The 16,280-nt window shown below is 36.4% G+C and overlaps 1 protein-coding gene across 1 annotated transcript in view; it reads right to left on the bottom strand.

Annotated features, from left to right (window-relative positions):
• Positions 1–1,772: 1,772 nt before the first annotated feature.
• Positions 1,773–16,280, bottom strand: part of CUNH2orf69 (chromosome unknown C2orf69 homolog) — a 55,736-nt gene continuing 41,228 nt past the window's right edge. Inside the window, exons 10-11 of the mRNA XM_027773612.1 lie at positions 16,163–16,279; positions 1,773–4,081 (exon numbers count right to left, since the gene is read on the bottom strand). Of these exons, the coding sequence (XP_027629413.1) occupies positions 3,260–4,081; positions 16,163–16,279 (939 nt within the window). The 3' untranslated portion in view covers positions 1,773–3,259. The remainder of the gene's footprint in view (positions 4,082–16,162; position 16,280) is intronic.

Below are 16,280 nucleotides of genomic sequence, written 5' to 3'. Positions count from 1 at the left end.
TTCGAATTATTTCTGTTCAAAACATTTTTAAAATACTATGTAGGAGTGTAATTATTAAGCGTTTCATGAATATTAACAGCTTTTGTCTTGGTACAGAGTATGTGTACATGAGTACAGTGGTATTCTATTTATTCAGTGCATAATTAACTTCAAACTTGTCACTCCATGAACTATCAAAGGAAACAAGCCAACATGGCTTAATTTGTATCCTTCATCCTTCTGAACAGCAGCTATGAAAACATAACTACAAGGAGTTGGCAAAAATACTTCAGTAAAGTGGAAGACAGGCCTGGACGGGATGGGCACTAAGCTGCTGTGACTCCTTCCCCAGTGCTAATAAACAGATGTAATCAGGAGGAACTAAGTGGCAATCACCCACACATCTCAGGTGTCACCTTAGTCCTGTTTCAAGTGTATGAGCAAGTCATGAGTTTTGGGGTGTCTTATACCTAAGTTGTATTTTATTTATCTTAAGTTTCATTAAATGAGACTACAATGACCATCCCAAGTGAGTCCCTATCTCTACCACTAACTAGTGTAAGAGTACCTGGGCTTCTCTACTTTGGAAAGCACAACATAAGTTTATTAATGAGGTCTACATCTTAACCTCTAATGCATTTTTCTCTTAAAAGCCCTTACATGAAATAGAATGGGTTTTTTTTTTTTTTTTTTTTTTTTTTTTTTTACGAATAATACTTTGTTTCATCTTACCGCCCCTTACACATCCATACTTGCTTGCCCTTGGTGGGTACTTACATGGATGAAATGAACAATAGAGCACACCATATTCTCACCAACTCTTTTAAAAGGAACTAAGAGAATACAGATACCTGAGGCAATTATCACAGAAAAGAACTGTTAGAGATTTTGTTCTCTAGAAAATCCAATCAAAGAAATAGGTATGATGCAAATTTTTACGGAGCTGTTTTTTTTTATGTATTTTTAAAAGAAAGGTTCAAAGTTGTTCATTTGAAAAAAGAGGTTAACAAAAATACATACAACTCAAAACAGCAAGGTAGAAAAAGCTTCCTTTCAAATGGTGATCTGAAGTTTTAACAAAGTTAATAATATGAAGCACATTCAAATTTCTGTGGATTATTAATTTTAATACAATTATACATTCACGCTGTGGTGGTAACAACTTTCACATTATTTGTAGGACTACTTTTTTCAACAGACTCTTATGACAAAGGCACAATCCAAAAGAATACGCTAACAATTTTACAATGACAGTTTTAAACAAATGTGGAGAAAGGACCACTTCAAAATATTAAACAGAAAATATATGAATATGAATCAACTTGAATGAATATATTTTCAGCACAGAAATATTCCTACTTTTCAACATTGTTTCATTTTGATGTGATAGCAGTTATAGGTGCCCTGTGAATTATTCTTAACATTCATTCAACATAAAACCAAGCATTCACATGACTGGATACCTGACAAACCCAGATTAATGAACTCTTCTACTACAAGTCCTATTTTTCCATTTCTGTTAATCGTATGAAAAGAAATGCCTTTTCTTCCTCCCTCCCTCTCTAGGGCACTGAGCTTTCAGTAACTCAGCTTTTATGTTAGATAGATGTGACTCCAACCAAAGATTATGAAACAAATTTTTAAGAGCCTTCCAATCATAGTGCTTACAGGAAATATGCAAAATGTTAGAATCAGGCTGACTGGTTTCCTTGATGGGAATTTTTGGTCTCAAAAGAAACAGCAGGTATTTAAAGAAATTGAGTAATATAAAATTACTCTGGCTTTAAAAAAACATTTAGAGATACTGTTTAGTTTACAGAATTGTTAGAACACCAAAAAAAGGATGTTATTTTTAAGCACTTGATAAGTAAGAATCCTTTCTCATGAGTATCTGAATATTTAGAACGTATTTATAGTCATTAAAATATAATTCCAAGAACCAAGAAATTAGTTAACATTTTTATTCTATAATATTTAATAAATTTAGGTCCTCTGGGTCATTAAGATATTAAGCTTCAGGGTTTTATTGCAGTCCTAAAGCAGATGTTACACTTCTTTGCTCAGTTATTTCATGACTTGTAAAAGTTAATTATTAATGAACAAAAAAATGACTGCTCATTTTTATTGTAATCACACAGCTATGTTTCAATGTTGGTTGACATTCATTAAATCTTAGTTTCTCAAAATGTATTTATCTAGGTCAAGAAAAACGGGCAGAAGGAAACTTTACCCAAATTATGTAGCAGTGTTAAGCAAATTCAGTTTTTGAGCCAAAATTAAATCATTTGTGCCTTCAAACTTTCCCTTGTAACTTTTCTTATAGCAATATAATTTTGCATTTTGGCCAAAGAGAGCTATTTTCTTTTGGCAGACAAAATCATGCTTCTGGAGAAACACTGATTTAGCTCTGTGGAATCTGTCTCCTTTTCAATAGAGCACTAACAAATAGAGCACGAGATATTTATTTTACCTAAGTTGATCTTTTTCAAAAAGCTAATAAAACGAAATTTGAAATCTAGTCTGTAATATATTTTTAACCAAAATACATAATTATGCTTAATTTATACTAATTTCCCAAAACAACTGATTTTTGGCCAAGATTCAAGAAACCCTAAAATGTCTTCTCCAAAGTAACCAATTAAAAACTGTCAATTAAAAAGCAAGCCACAGTGCTTACATGTAATATTTTTTAGAAAAACAACTTTACACTATTTCATGTTCTTGTACATTTGGAAACAAGCACATTTTGACTCTGGAAAAAACATTTGGTGATCCATTAAAGTTTAACTCCATAAGTTTACAAAACACAAGAGTAAGGGTGCAGTTATTCCAAAATGATTAAAAACATCAGTCAGTGTGCCTTTACTTTGAAGAAAAATGAAGTGTGTCGTCTTAAGTTTTGAGTGCCAAAATAGCAATTTACTGTTAAAATGTCACCAAAATTAGTTTAAAATATTACTGAGAAAATCAACTATTTCCAACAATAAAAATTTTAGTTACTTTTTGTTAGGACTATAACTTTCATTTTTAAGACTTAAATCTCATAGGATCACCACAAACCACCTTTTTCTATTTCAAATTAACTAATTCTAACTCAAATTAAAAACTCACATTCACAAGCAAGAAATACTATATTGCACATATATTTTGGGAATGTGTACATCCTCCTCCACCCCCAAACTGACAATGCATCTATGAATTACATCTTATTATCTGAACTTACATCATTCAAAGTGCTTATGTTTTTCCACACAACAAGTACATTACTATTATTGTGGTCTCAAAATACTTCATGAACCCTGAAGTGATTCTCTATGGAAGGAGCTTCCTTTGCAAAATGAATTTGACTAGTTACCTGCATACCAAAATCCCCAAGTATCTGGACAAATTTCTTGTGCTCCTTTCCAATCCAAGATCTCATAGGATCACATACTTGGTAAGGTGTGACATGGGTGTGAACGATAATCTTTGTTTGCGCAAATTCTTTCAAGACTTCTGGATAAGTTATCCAAGTATTGCTTCCTCCAGAATGACCACCATCCAGCCAGTACATCGTTCTTATGCTTCTGATAAAAGCATCTATGTTCTTGTCTTTCTTGGCTTCTTTCAATTCAAAAAGCAGCTGATTCAAAACGACACAACCTTTACTGAATCCAATCAAAGTAAAAGATGCACCATTAATTGATGGTGGATAAAAACTCATGGCAGACTCATCAGAATTTTCACAGGTCCTCTCTTTTTCTCCCTGGCAACCATTAGCAGTATAAGAACTGGATCTACAATTGGATGCTGTGGAGTCTTTATTCCAAACATTCATATTCTTTGATAGCAAACTGTTTTGACTTAAGTTAAAAGCATTAACTAATAATGTATAAAGATGCTTAAAAGCTCCAAAGTCAGAATTGTGTTCTGGAGCACCAAACATGTTGCTTTTCACAAAATTGTCGTAGCAGCTAAATTTGTGCAAATGCATTCGGGAACACTTTATCACCCAAATGTAACTATTGGGGAACCGGTGAGCTAAAATGTTGGCGACATTTTCTAAACTCCAGTTTTCCCACTGATAATTCTCAGGATGACGTGTCATAATTTCATGATAATTCTGAAAGGAAACAAACATGAAATAAATATTAAATATATATCTATAAAACTATTTCCACACAATAGTTTCCCATTTTTATTGTGGGAAAAGTTAGGATGTTACAATGACCTATGATTAATGTAACAGAAAAAAAATCTGTCATTGTTTTCTGATTATAAGATTTTTTAAAATGCAGTTTAAGCCTTGAATACATCAAAAGATAAGGTAATACGATATACATAGATAGAACACTAGAAAAACTTAATAAATCAATTTAGAAGGATTACAGATGTTTAATAAATTTTATTTAGAATATAAACTCATTTTCTTAACAGATCAACTGAAAATAAAAATTTGCTTCCTGAGAGAATTTTTGACCAATATTTTCAAGTATTTTTCTTTTTTATAATTTGACAGATGATGAGGGTACTCCCTGGAGGGGGGGGGGAGAGAACCCCCTTATGGGGAACGGTTGCGCTGCAATCCCCCCTCCTCCATTTTTCACTCCTTTTGGGACTTTTGAGTATGCATGTACATGCACCCAGCATATTTTTCAAACTGTTAGGTCTGGGACTCAAACTGCACAGTTAGCCACATAAGTGGGATTAAGCTGCCTTAACCAGCACGCCACAGGCTAGCCCAACACTTCTTTATTAATAAGCTGCCATCCTGCACCCCTCCCTCTTTGGATTCTTCTAACAACCTGAACACTGTGTTTGATTTCAATTTTTCGTATTACAAAGCTGTAATGGACATTATGGCAAAATTTTTTATGCTCTTGTGATTACATCCTTAAAAATAAATTCCTAGATAAGAAAAACTAAGTCAAAGAATATTCATAACTTATGATTGGTGACATAGATTAAAGTGTGCTTTCCAAAAGTATGTGTATTTTTTCCATTTTTCTTTGTTAAATTTCCTAGGCATAGGATAATTCATTCTAATTTGGCTTTACTGAAAATGAGAATGAAGTTGAAATTTTGTTCATATATTTATTAACCATCTGATTTCTACTCATGCCTGTTCTTATCTTTGCCCTTTTAAAAGTGGATCTTATTTACTTATAAGCATCCTATACCTATTAACAGCTTTTGTTGAGACCATCTATACATACAAATTTTGTTTTCCTTTTAATTTTTATATATAGTGGCTTTTTAAAAAAAGCAACGGAGATGTATTCAGTTGTTCTATAAAATTTACTGGATACCTACTGATTAGAAAAGGACCAGATGGACAAAACACCTGCCCTCATGGAGCTCACATTCTAGTATAAATCTACAATAAGGAACTTGACAAGTACACAGAGCAGCACTGTTCAACATAGATGCAGCACGAGCCACACAGGAAACTTTCTAGTAGCCACATCTTAAAAAGTTAAAAGGCCAACCACAGTGTGCTAAACTCTCATAGGAAGGTCCTGGAGTCATATCTGAGGTCTCATGTGGTATGCTCATGATCCAAGCTGGCTGAGGCTAGAGATGGGTTGAGGCGTAAAAACCCTCTAAGAGATGCCTGTCTCTCTTTTTCCCTCTCTGTCTCTTTCTTATGGAAAAAATAAACTTTTTTTAAAAAGTTAAAAGTTAACAGGTGAGGGACCAGCAGTTGGCGTAATGGCTATGTCGCTGGACTCCCATGTAGTCGACTGTGGTTCGCGTCCCAGACCCATTTTCTTAAAAAACCTCAGACCGGGCGCATGTGCGTGCGTGCCCAAGATCCCAAGAGGAGAATGGAGGAGAAGGGATTGCGGTGTGGCCATCCCCCCTGGGGGGGGATTTCTTACTTTCTGTCTCTCTGTCTCTGTCTGTCTTTTTGGCAAGCGCATGCGCCCTATGGCAAAAACCGCTCCCCCACCCAAAAAAAAGTTAACAGGTGAAATTTAGTAATATATTTTATTAAGTCCTATATATCTAAAACGCCATTTCAACACATAACCAGTATTAAAAATTACTGGTAGGGGGCCAGCAGGTGGTATAGTGGTTGGTGCTGGACTTCCACATGGCCAACCATGGTTTGAGTCCCAGACCCAGAGGCTTGCTTTCTCACTTTCTCTTTCTCCCTGGTGAGCATGTGTGTCCTATGGTAAAGTAAATATAATAATAATACTATACCAAATAAGAAAAATTACTGGTAGGTTATTACATTCTTTTTTCCCTACTAAGTCATTCAAATCCAGTGTTTATTTTATATTTAAAGTGCATCTCAATTTGGAGAATAAATTTTCATTGGAAATTTGGTACTTAATCTGAATTTAGATTTCATAAAACTTAAGAGTTAAAAAAGTAGATTCACATACCCAAGTTGTTCCAAATATACTTAAGTTTTCTAGGAACTTAATTACCGGTTTTAAAATTTAAATTTACTGGGACCAGCAGATGGTGTACCAGTTATGTTGCTGGACTCCCACATGGCTGACCACAGTTCGAGTCCCGGACCTGATGGGTTGAAACTCATGCTGAGCATGTGTGCATGCATGCATGCCCAAGATCCCATGAGAATGGATTGTAGCATGGCCATCTCCCCTGAGGGGGTGATTTCTCACTTTCCCTTTCCCTGTGTCTGTCTCTCCCTTTCTATCTCCAGCAAGTGCACACTCCCTAAGGCAAAAAACTCAATTTTTTTAGATTTATTAAAATTAAATACAATTTAAAATTCAGTATCTCAGTTAGACTAAGAGCATTTCAGGTGGTCAAGAGTCACAAAGTGGCCAGTGGCTACTGTACTGGTCAGCACAAAACATAGTAGATGATGGTAAGTGTAATAGAATATAGTAAGTAAAACAGGAAAAAAGCAGTTCTGGAAAATGGTGAAAATTAATAAGTAACACAGAATGGTCAGGAAAGGCTTCTCCAGTAAGGTGACAATTAAAAAGGACCTGAAGGAACTGAGAGAGTGAGCCATGTGGATACTCCAGGCAAAGGACCTGCAACGTATGGCGCAGAGGTGGAAGAAAGTGTGCTGGACATAACCAAGATGTAGCAATGTTCCCTGTGTTCCCTCTACACAGGGAACAGGAACAAAGGGGATCACAAAAGAGAGAGAGAGCGTGTTGAGAAGGAGATTAAGTGCTGATCAGGCTTTCTATAAGACACCCTGAGGACTCTGGTTTTTGCTCTGAAGGATTTGAAGAAGAGGGATAATACAATTCACATTTTGAAAGGTTTACTCTGGCTCCTATGTGTGAAAGGGCAACAGCTAAAGCAGGAAGGAAGCTAAAGACTGAAATATACAGTCATCCCTCAGATGATTACATTTGGGTCTACAATAGGCCACACACAAGAAGATGGTCCTGTAAGATTACAGCTGAAAAATTCCTACTGCCTAGTGAATCTAGCTGTTTTACGGCTGTACCATGATGCACTGTTTGCTTGTTTGTGACGATGCTGGTGTAAGCAAACCTAATGCACTGCCAATTGTATGAAAGTATAGGTCCTTAAGAAGGTATTCCAGAAGGCAGTGTTTTTAGGAAATGACAGTTCCATATGTGTTATTGCCTCTGAAGACCTTCCAGTGGGACAAGATGGGAGGAAGGAAACAATGATAGATTCCTGACCCTGTGCAGGTCTAGGCTAATATTTGTGTTTGTATCTTAGTTTTGAACAAAAACATCTAAAAGGTAAAAATAAATTTAAAAATTGAAAAGCGTACTGAATAAGGATATAAAGAAATTACTTTTGTATAGCTGCATGATGTTTTGTGTTTTAAGCTAAGAGTTATTACAAGAGTCAAAAAGTTAAAAAAAATTTTGAGAACCAGCAGTTAGAGTAATGGCTATGTCGCTGGACTCCCACGTAGTCGACCGCGGTTTGCGTCCCAGAGCCGGTGGCTTAAAACTCACACCGGGCGCGCGTGTGTGCATGCCCAAGATCCCGAGAGGACAATGGAGGAGAAGGGATTGCGGCGTGGCCATCCCCCCGGGGGGTAATTTCTCGCTTTCTGTCTCTATGTCTCTCTCTGTCTGTCTGGCGAGCGCACGCACCCTACAGTGAAAACCTCTCAAAAAAAAAGAAAAAAAAAAGTTAAAAAAATTTAAATATATGGTAAAAAATTACAGTAAGCTGTTAACTTACTGTTGAAGAATTTTTATTAAAAACTTGCATAGCCTAAGTGTACAGTGTTTATAAATTCTACATAGCGTACAATAATGTCCTAGGCCTTCATATTTACACACCTTACTGAGTCATCCAGAGCTACTTCCTGCAAGCTCCATTAAGCTCCATTCATGGTAAGTGCCCTATATATGTGTACCATTTTTTATCTTTCATACCATATTTTTACTGTACCTTTTTTACGTTTAGATATATTTAGATACAGAAATACCATTGCTGCCTAAATGTTCAATACAGTAACATGCTGTACCATTTTGTAGCCAAGAAACAATAGGCTATACCATATAGTCTAGGTATGTAGTAGCTTACTATGAAGGTCTGTGTAAGTATAAAGTCCACAAAACAATAAAATCACCTATTGACGCATTTCTCAGAAGCTATTCGCATTCTCAAGCAACATATGATTATAATTATGAGAGAAGAAGGTGGCCTGAACCAGAGCAGTTAGTAGAAGTGTGGGTTCTAAGTGGTCATTCTGAATATATTTTGGAGGTAGAATCAACTGGATTTGCTGAATGGATAAAGAGTGTGAGAAAAAGGGAAATAAAGAAATAGTGTTGTGAGTTTTCCTTATTCTAACAGTAATATACAAGCTATATAGGTCTTAAATGCACCTTTTGACCTAGTGATTTCACTTCTAGGAATTTATTTCATGGATCCTACTTATATATATACATAAATAAATATGTATAAGGATATTTATACATAGTTCTGCTTCAAAAGAATGAGACAGCTCTATGAATACTCACATGGGTTGTGAAGTAAGGGCTAAAAAACCCCATATGCTATGCTGCCATTTGTGCTTAAAATTTTTTGCATAAGCATAGAATGTCTTTGGAAGGATATATATATAAATGTATATGTAAATATATGTGTGTGTGTGTGTGTATAAAAAACAGTGGTAGCCACAGAGAAGGGAAATGGGAGACTAGAGGGAATGAGGTGGAAGAGAGATTTACTTTTCAATTTATACACCTTAACTAATCTGAATTTTTAGCAATATGCACTTTCTTTCTTATTTAAAAGATTAAGACCAACAAAATACTCACTACAAATAAAATCAGCCTACATGAATATGTATATAAAAAAGAGAGAAAAATTATCCATAAAAACCACTGACTGGAAATAATCATTAAGGGGGCAGGATGGTGGCTCAGTGATAAATGACTTTGTGAGGCTGACTCAAATGGGAAGGTTCTGGGTTTATGTCTAGAGACCTCACTGAACACTCCAGGTGCACATATGCCTATGATTCAGAACTAGATGAAATTGTGGGGTAGGAGTTGGATTGTGGCATGGGGACCCTGTTGGCAGTATTTTGTCCTACTTACTCATGGAAGAAAGAAAGAAACGTACAAAAGAGACATCATTAAAAGTTTGGTGTCTACCAGTACTTTTTTTTAAGTATACAAGTATACACAAGAGAGCATCCTTTACTTCTTGCCCACCAAGCAACAAGCTTATGTATACTTTTCATTCAAAGACGTATCACAAGTGCTCGTACTGCAGTAGTGCACAAGCACTTTTCTTCTCTTGCTGATGAGTGTGCGAACCCTCTGGCAATTAATAAATATATATGTGTGTGAGTGTGTGTGTGTGTGTATAATTTTCGGTAATTTTCCCACCATGATACTCAATTCTTTCTTAATAGTTGTATGTCAGTAAAATTAGTAGTTTATTATTTATGCTAAAAATATTTATCCTCAGAGGAATCAGCCGTTAGTGTAATGGCTATGTCACTGGATTCCCATGTAGTTGACCATGGTTCGCGTCCCGGACCCATTGGCTTAAAACTCACGCCGGGCACATGTGCGTGCGTGCCCAAGATCCCGAGAGGAGAATGGAGGAGAAGGGATTGCAGCATGACCATCCCCTCTGGGGGGTGATTTCTCACTTTCTAGCTCTATGTCTCTCTCTGTCTGTCTGGTGAGCGCACACGCCCTATAGCGAAAACCTCTCCAAAAAAAAAAAAAAATTTATCCTCAGAAGGCCATCATTGGGTTTTTTATGGAGTTTGCTATTGCCTTTTGCACATCTAGATTATATACACATGTGATTATCATAAAATCATAAGAGCTTAGATCTGGAAAGGCTTATCCAAATCCTTTTAAGGAAACTCAAGTCCTAGAAACTACACAGTTATTTATATTATATAGTTTCTTAATTAATGAAGCACAGTAAACCTAGATTTTTATATCTCTCAGTTTAATCTCTACCACATAGAAGGCTCTCTAAATTTGACTATTTGGTATTTCCCTTAATTAGTCCCAGGTTACATGATCAGAAAGGGGAAACTACCAAAACTGTATGTAATAAAATGTGAAAATGGAATTGTTATTGTTGTGTCAAAGACACAACTGTGTCTGAGACACAGTAGGCTCCCTTTATCCACTATTTCAGTTATCCTTTGTCAGCCACAACCCAAAAATATTAAATAGAAAATTCAAGAAATAAACAATTCAAAATTTTAAATTGTACACTGTTCTGGGTAGGGTAATCTCACAGACTCTTGCTTGGCCTTGCATAGGATGTGAATCATCTTTGTCCAGCAAATCCACACAGGACTGGTCAGTTAGCCACTTAGTAGCCACCTTGGTATTAGACTGATGCATTACCAGAGTGCCTGTATTCAAGTATCCCTCATTTAATTTAATAAAGACCACAAAGCATCAGAGGAGTGATACTGTCATTATTTACATTATTTCTCTATTAATTACTGTTCTTGATCTCCTCCTGGGCTAATTTATAAATTAAACGTTATCCGGCCAGCAGGTGGCATGGTAGTTAAGAGTGCTGGATTCTCACATGGCAGACCATGGTTTGAGTCTCAGACCTGGCAGCTTACTTTCTCACTTTCCCTCTCTCACTCTTTCTCTCTCTCTCTGTCCCTCTCTGGTCAAATAAAATAAATAAATGAATGAAGTTAAATAAAATAATTATTTTAAAAAATTAAATGTTATCAAAAGTATGTTTGTATAGAAAAAAACATATTATAAAAGTTTAACATACTACATAAAAGTTTCAATACTAGGGCTGGCAGGTGGTGTGGTGGTTGAAGGTATTGGATTCCCACATGGCCAACCACGGTTCGAGTCCCAGACTTAGCAGCTTGCTTTCTCCCTTTCCCTTTCTCTATCTGTCTCTCTCCGGTCAAATTGAAAAATGATAACAAATGGAATTAAATAAATAATTCTAAAAAGTAAAAGTTTTGGTACTACCTGTCATTTCAGTCTTCCATTGGAAGTCTCAGAACATAGATCCCGCAGATAAAGACATCCCCCATAGGACTTGCTAAGAGGTAGTGAAAATTGGTTCTTCAATCCAGTCTATTTAACAGCCAATTTACAGAAATTGTTACAGACAAAAGGCAAGAGAGGGTTTTCTTTTGTGGTTTGGGAATGTAATGCACTTACCATCCTTATAGGAAGTAAGAACAGGAGGTCATGTTTCTCCTTACCCCCAATAAGACAAGTGGTAAGAGACTCTCTCAGAGATTTAAGGGGTGCTTACTCCACAGTTAGATTGTTGCTGAACTGAAAAAATTTATAGGTGCACCCAATACTACTACCTTTGAAGTATAAAAGACTTTTAGGAAGACTTAACATGTGTCTCTAAGAGTTAGAAGACATTCATGATAAAAGATTTAAGTTAGGTGGTGTACTCTTAGAGAAAGCAGGGAGAGAGTTATGTTGGTTGGGTACAGCTGTACTTCGATCAAAAATCAGGCAAACGGACATCTTTGCTGAGCATAAAGTGCACACTCCCCATCAGGAGGCCAGAATGAACTGACGAGGATCCAGCCTAAGAGGGCTGGCTGTCGTACAGGATACAGAAGCCCAGGTATATGACCAGGACATACCACTTAGGGTATGGTCATCTATACATCATAGCCTTGAGGAAGCAGTATTCTTTTAAAAGTTAAAACTGGAAATTATAAAGTGTTCATAAAATGCTGAATAAATTATTTATCCACATGCAGAATACAACTTGGTAATAAAAGAAATTAACTGATACAGGCAACAACTAGAATGAATTTCAAGTCAAAAGCATTATGGTAAGTGAAACAAGTCAGAAGCCAGGACCACCTTCTATATGATTTAATTAATAAAATTCTAGAAAAGGTGAAACTATAGTGAAAGAAAGTAAATCACTGGTTGCTTGGAACTGACCACAGATGCCCAGAGGTACTTTTTAGAGTAACAGAAATGCTCTATAACAGAATTACAGTGGTGGTTACATGATTCTAGTACTTGTCAAAATTTATCAAATTATACTTTACACTTAAAAAAAAAAAGACAAGTATAATTCTATATCCTGAGGTTTTTAAAAAAAGAAAGGTAATTCAACTAAATAAATCAATAAAGTTAAATTAAAAAATAATTAAAAAAGGAGGCTGAATGGTGGCATGGTGCTTAAGGGCACTAGACTCCCACATGGTCGACCACGGTTCAAGTCCTGGACCTGGTGGTTTGTGCTCTCACTTTCTCTGTCTCTCTCTGGTCAAATAAATAAATAAATAATGTTAAATGGAATAAAGTAAAAAAAAAAAAAAAAGAAAAGAAAGGTAACTCAAAATTGGAACACATGTACTTCAAAAAACCCTGATCTCCCTCCAAAACCATTACCAATTGCTAAGAAAAACATAAAAGGCTCTTAAAGAAATATGAATTATTACAGCTTCAACTTTAATTCAAATGATAAAGGGTACATATAGAACAAAAAAGTCATCATACTGATGACTGAAAAATGAACATCAGAAGAGTAATAATTAGGAGGATTGAAATTATACAATTAGTTCACTTAATACCAAATAATAATCAGTGCCAAGATGAGACAAAGCTTCTAATGATAACGTATGAAGTTCTGTTTGGACCTACTCCCTTCAATAATGATTCAAATTAAGAATACAGCTATAAAAAGAATGCTTATTTAATCTACATAGGATACAAATCTAAACAAACATTCTAGAAGGATCAACACTGAAATGATGGGCTGTATCTAACAGGGTAAATTTCACAAAGATAAATATTAGGCTCAGAAGAATCAAGTGCAAAAATATAGATGAGGAAATCTGAGCCTAAAAGTACATTTTTTATAAAAAGCCAAACATATCAAACACATCATGTATCGTTCCAAGCAACTTACATAAATTTATTCATGCAACAATTTACCTAGTGAATACCTACTACCTGTTGGCATTAGGCATCTCATATGTATCAGTAAACAGATAGACATAAACTTATATTTTGGTGGCAGAAGACCCAAAGATATAACCCAAAATGCAAAGTAACTAATACAGTAAATGAAATGGATAAAAATACAGGAGAAAAGCTGACAGGGAGGCCACATATAAATACGATTATTAAATAAGATGGTTGGAAAAGACCTGAGAGAAGGACTTGAGCAAAGCTGAAGAAGATAAGGTAATATCCTACAGGTATGTGCAGGAAGGCAGTGTGCCTGGTATGTTTGAGCAACACCAAAAAGGCCAATGAGGCTGGAACAGAGTAAAACAGAAAAAAAATGAGATGGAGTCAGAGAGGTAACAAGGCAAGCTACTGGAGAGTTAGGAGCGTGAGTATGACTGACTTACATTTTAAAACAATTGTTCTCATCATGTAGTTACAAATCCAATGGAAAACACTGGATTTGTTGATGGATTAGATATAGGTGTGAAACAGAGTCTAAAGAATGACTTCACAATTTTTAACCTGAACATCTGAAAAGGTAGAACTTCCATTAACTAAGATGAGGAAGACTGCATGGGGTAAAGATCAGAGACATTAGGTCTGTTATCTCTACCAAGTATCCACAAGGATATAAACACGTACACAGTTAGTGAGTAAAGTTTGAGGAATACATCTAAGCTAGAGGGTTGTCAGGGTATAGGGTAGTATGAAAAGCCAAGATACTGGAAGAGATCACTAAAGAGAGAAGATAGAGGAAATGTTCATAAACAAAGCACTAGGATACTCCAATAATTGAAAAAGTAATTAGATGAAAAGGGATGGGAACTCTGGGTTTCCATATATTTAATATTCACTGACATCCTATAAGCTATTACTTAAATGATCTATGGTTTTTTTTAGAGTACTTCATACTCTGCATAAATCAACAGTATTTCTCCAAGAAGCTAAGGAAATCTCAGGCAGCACAAAGAGATGGATGATGTAAAAAATGAAAGGAAGGCCAGACCATGCATAGTAGTTAAGGTAGCTGGATCCCACATGGCCAATTGCATGTTACAAATCTGGGATCACAGGCTTGGTGAAACCTACTGGGCCCATGTGCTTTCATGCCCAAAATACTAAAAGAGGGAGAAATGGGGAGAAAGGATTGTGGCATGGCCATGCTGCACAGGGAGTGTTTTCCAGCAAGTATGTGTGCTCTCTGGCAAAAATCTTTAAAGAAAAAAATACAGAGAGAAAGAAAAAAATGGATATACTCAAACTACTGACATATTGAACTTTTTAAGCCTTGTGGGAAGACCTGTACTATATTCTGGTTGACATAATTTAAAAACATGTAGTAGGTACTCAATAAATATTAGTTATCATTACTACCATTATAACTGTTATTATAAATAACCATGCATGAGTTAATTCAGTCACAAATGTCTGGAAGTCACTGTCAGAAACGCCACATGTTAAAAAAAAAAAAAAAAGAAATGCCACATGTTGTTTTTCCAGTCTAAGCACAGGGGCGCCAATTGAATAAATTGAGTTTCTTCTCTTAAATCTAAATACTAGCTTTTTCCTATTTTAAAATTAGCAGTCAATTAGTCAATTATTGATTTTGAGGGCAAGAAAAAAATACTACATATAACTTCATCATTATCTTACTTAAGGCACAAAGTTTATAAGTTTATCATTTTAAAGCATCAATTCCAAAAATGATAAACTAATATTGTTTTATAACATGTAAAATAAATCTAGCTACAATCTCATTTTACCTAGCTACACCAATGCTGAAAGAATTTTTGTGATAAGCAAAATGTTTTGCATTGGTCCAGCAGGTGGTGCAGAGGTTAAAGCAGCTGGATCCAACATGGCCGACAGCACAGAATCTGAGCCACCAGGCAGCGTGAAATTCACACCTGGGCGAGTGTGCGACGGTGCCCAAAATCCTGAGAGGTGAATGGTGGAAGCGACTGCTGCATACTGTTCCCTCTAAGGGCAGTGGTTTCTTTCTCCTTCTGTGTGTCAGTCTCAGGCGAGCACATGTGCCTTATACCAAAACTTAAAAAATAAAGAAAATGTTTTGTATTTACACTGCCCCAGTAGAGTACACACAAACCATTTCTAGCTGAGATCTTGAAATGTGACCAGTCTAAGAAACTGGACTTTTACATTTTATTCAATTTTAATTAGTCATATATACTAATGGTTACCTATACAATGCGGTTTTAGATTAAGGCCCAACTTCCAGGACAATATAACCACGGACATTTGCCAGTAGCTATATAAAATTAATTACAAAGATGAAATCACGAACAAAAAGTCTAAAACTTAGGTGAGCAAAAAATATTGACAGGCCTAATGGTTACTGTCCCTTTTCCTCCACCCCCTCCTCCACCTGTTTTTAGGGTTACTGAAAATGACATACCTTGGTGATGTTTTGTCTCCTAATTACTGTCACTGTTTTCTGAACATCACGTGCTGTTTAAAAGCTTTCTTTCTGCTACCACCGCCCCCCCCACACACACACACCTCTGAGAAACCAAGTTACAGAACGAATATGAATACAGGAATTTCGTTCCCTGTCTCAAATTCCATCCCCTGGAAGCCTGACACCTTCCCTCTGCGGCTCAACGGGGACACGGTCTGGGTGGAGAAGGGATGGTTTGGGATTTCGTGGAGTAACGGAAGAGCCACCCCGTGATGGCCTGTGTGGGTGTGTTCAGGTGAGACACGGACCCCCGCAGCAGCCACGAGGGAAGAAGCTAGTGAAGGCGTAAGCACACCAGGCGTATGTACCCAGGCAGGCCCCGGGTTACCTGCACATCGCCGGGGAAATAGAGGACGTGATGCTGGGGCGGCGGGGGCGGCTCCTCCTTCGCCGGCTCCGTAGGGAGGTCCCGCCGCTCGGGGCTCCCCCCTCCCGCCACCAGCAGG

This window comes from Tupaia chinensis, unplaced genomic scaffold (assembly GCF_000334495.1).
Source record: "Tupaia chinensis unplaced genomic scaffold, TupChi_1.0 Scaffold000361_2, whole genome shotgun sequence".
NCBI lineage: Eukaryota > Metazoa > Chordata > Mammalia > Scandentia > Tupaiidae > Tupaia > Tupaia belangeri.
This window is presented reverse-complemented; position numbering and strand designations above follow the sequence as displayed.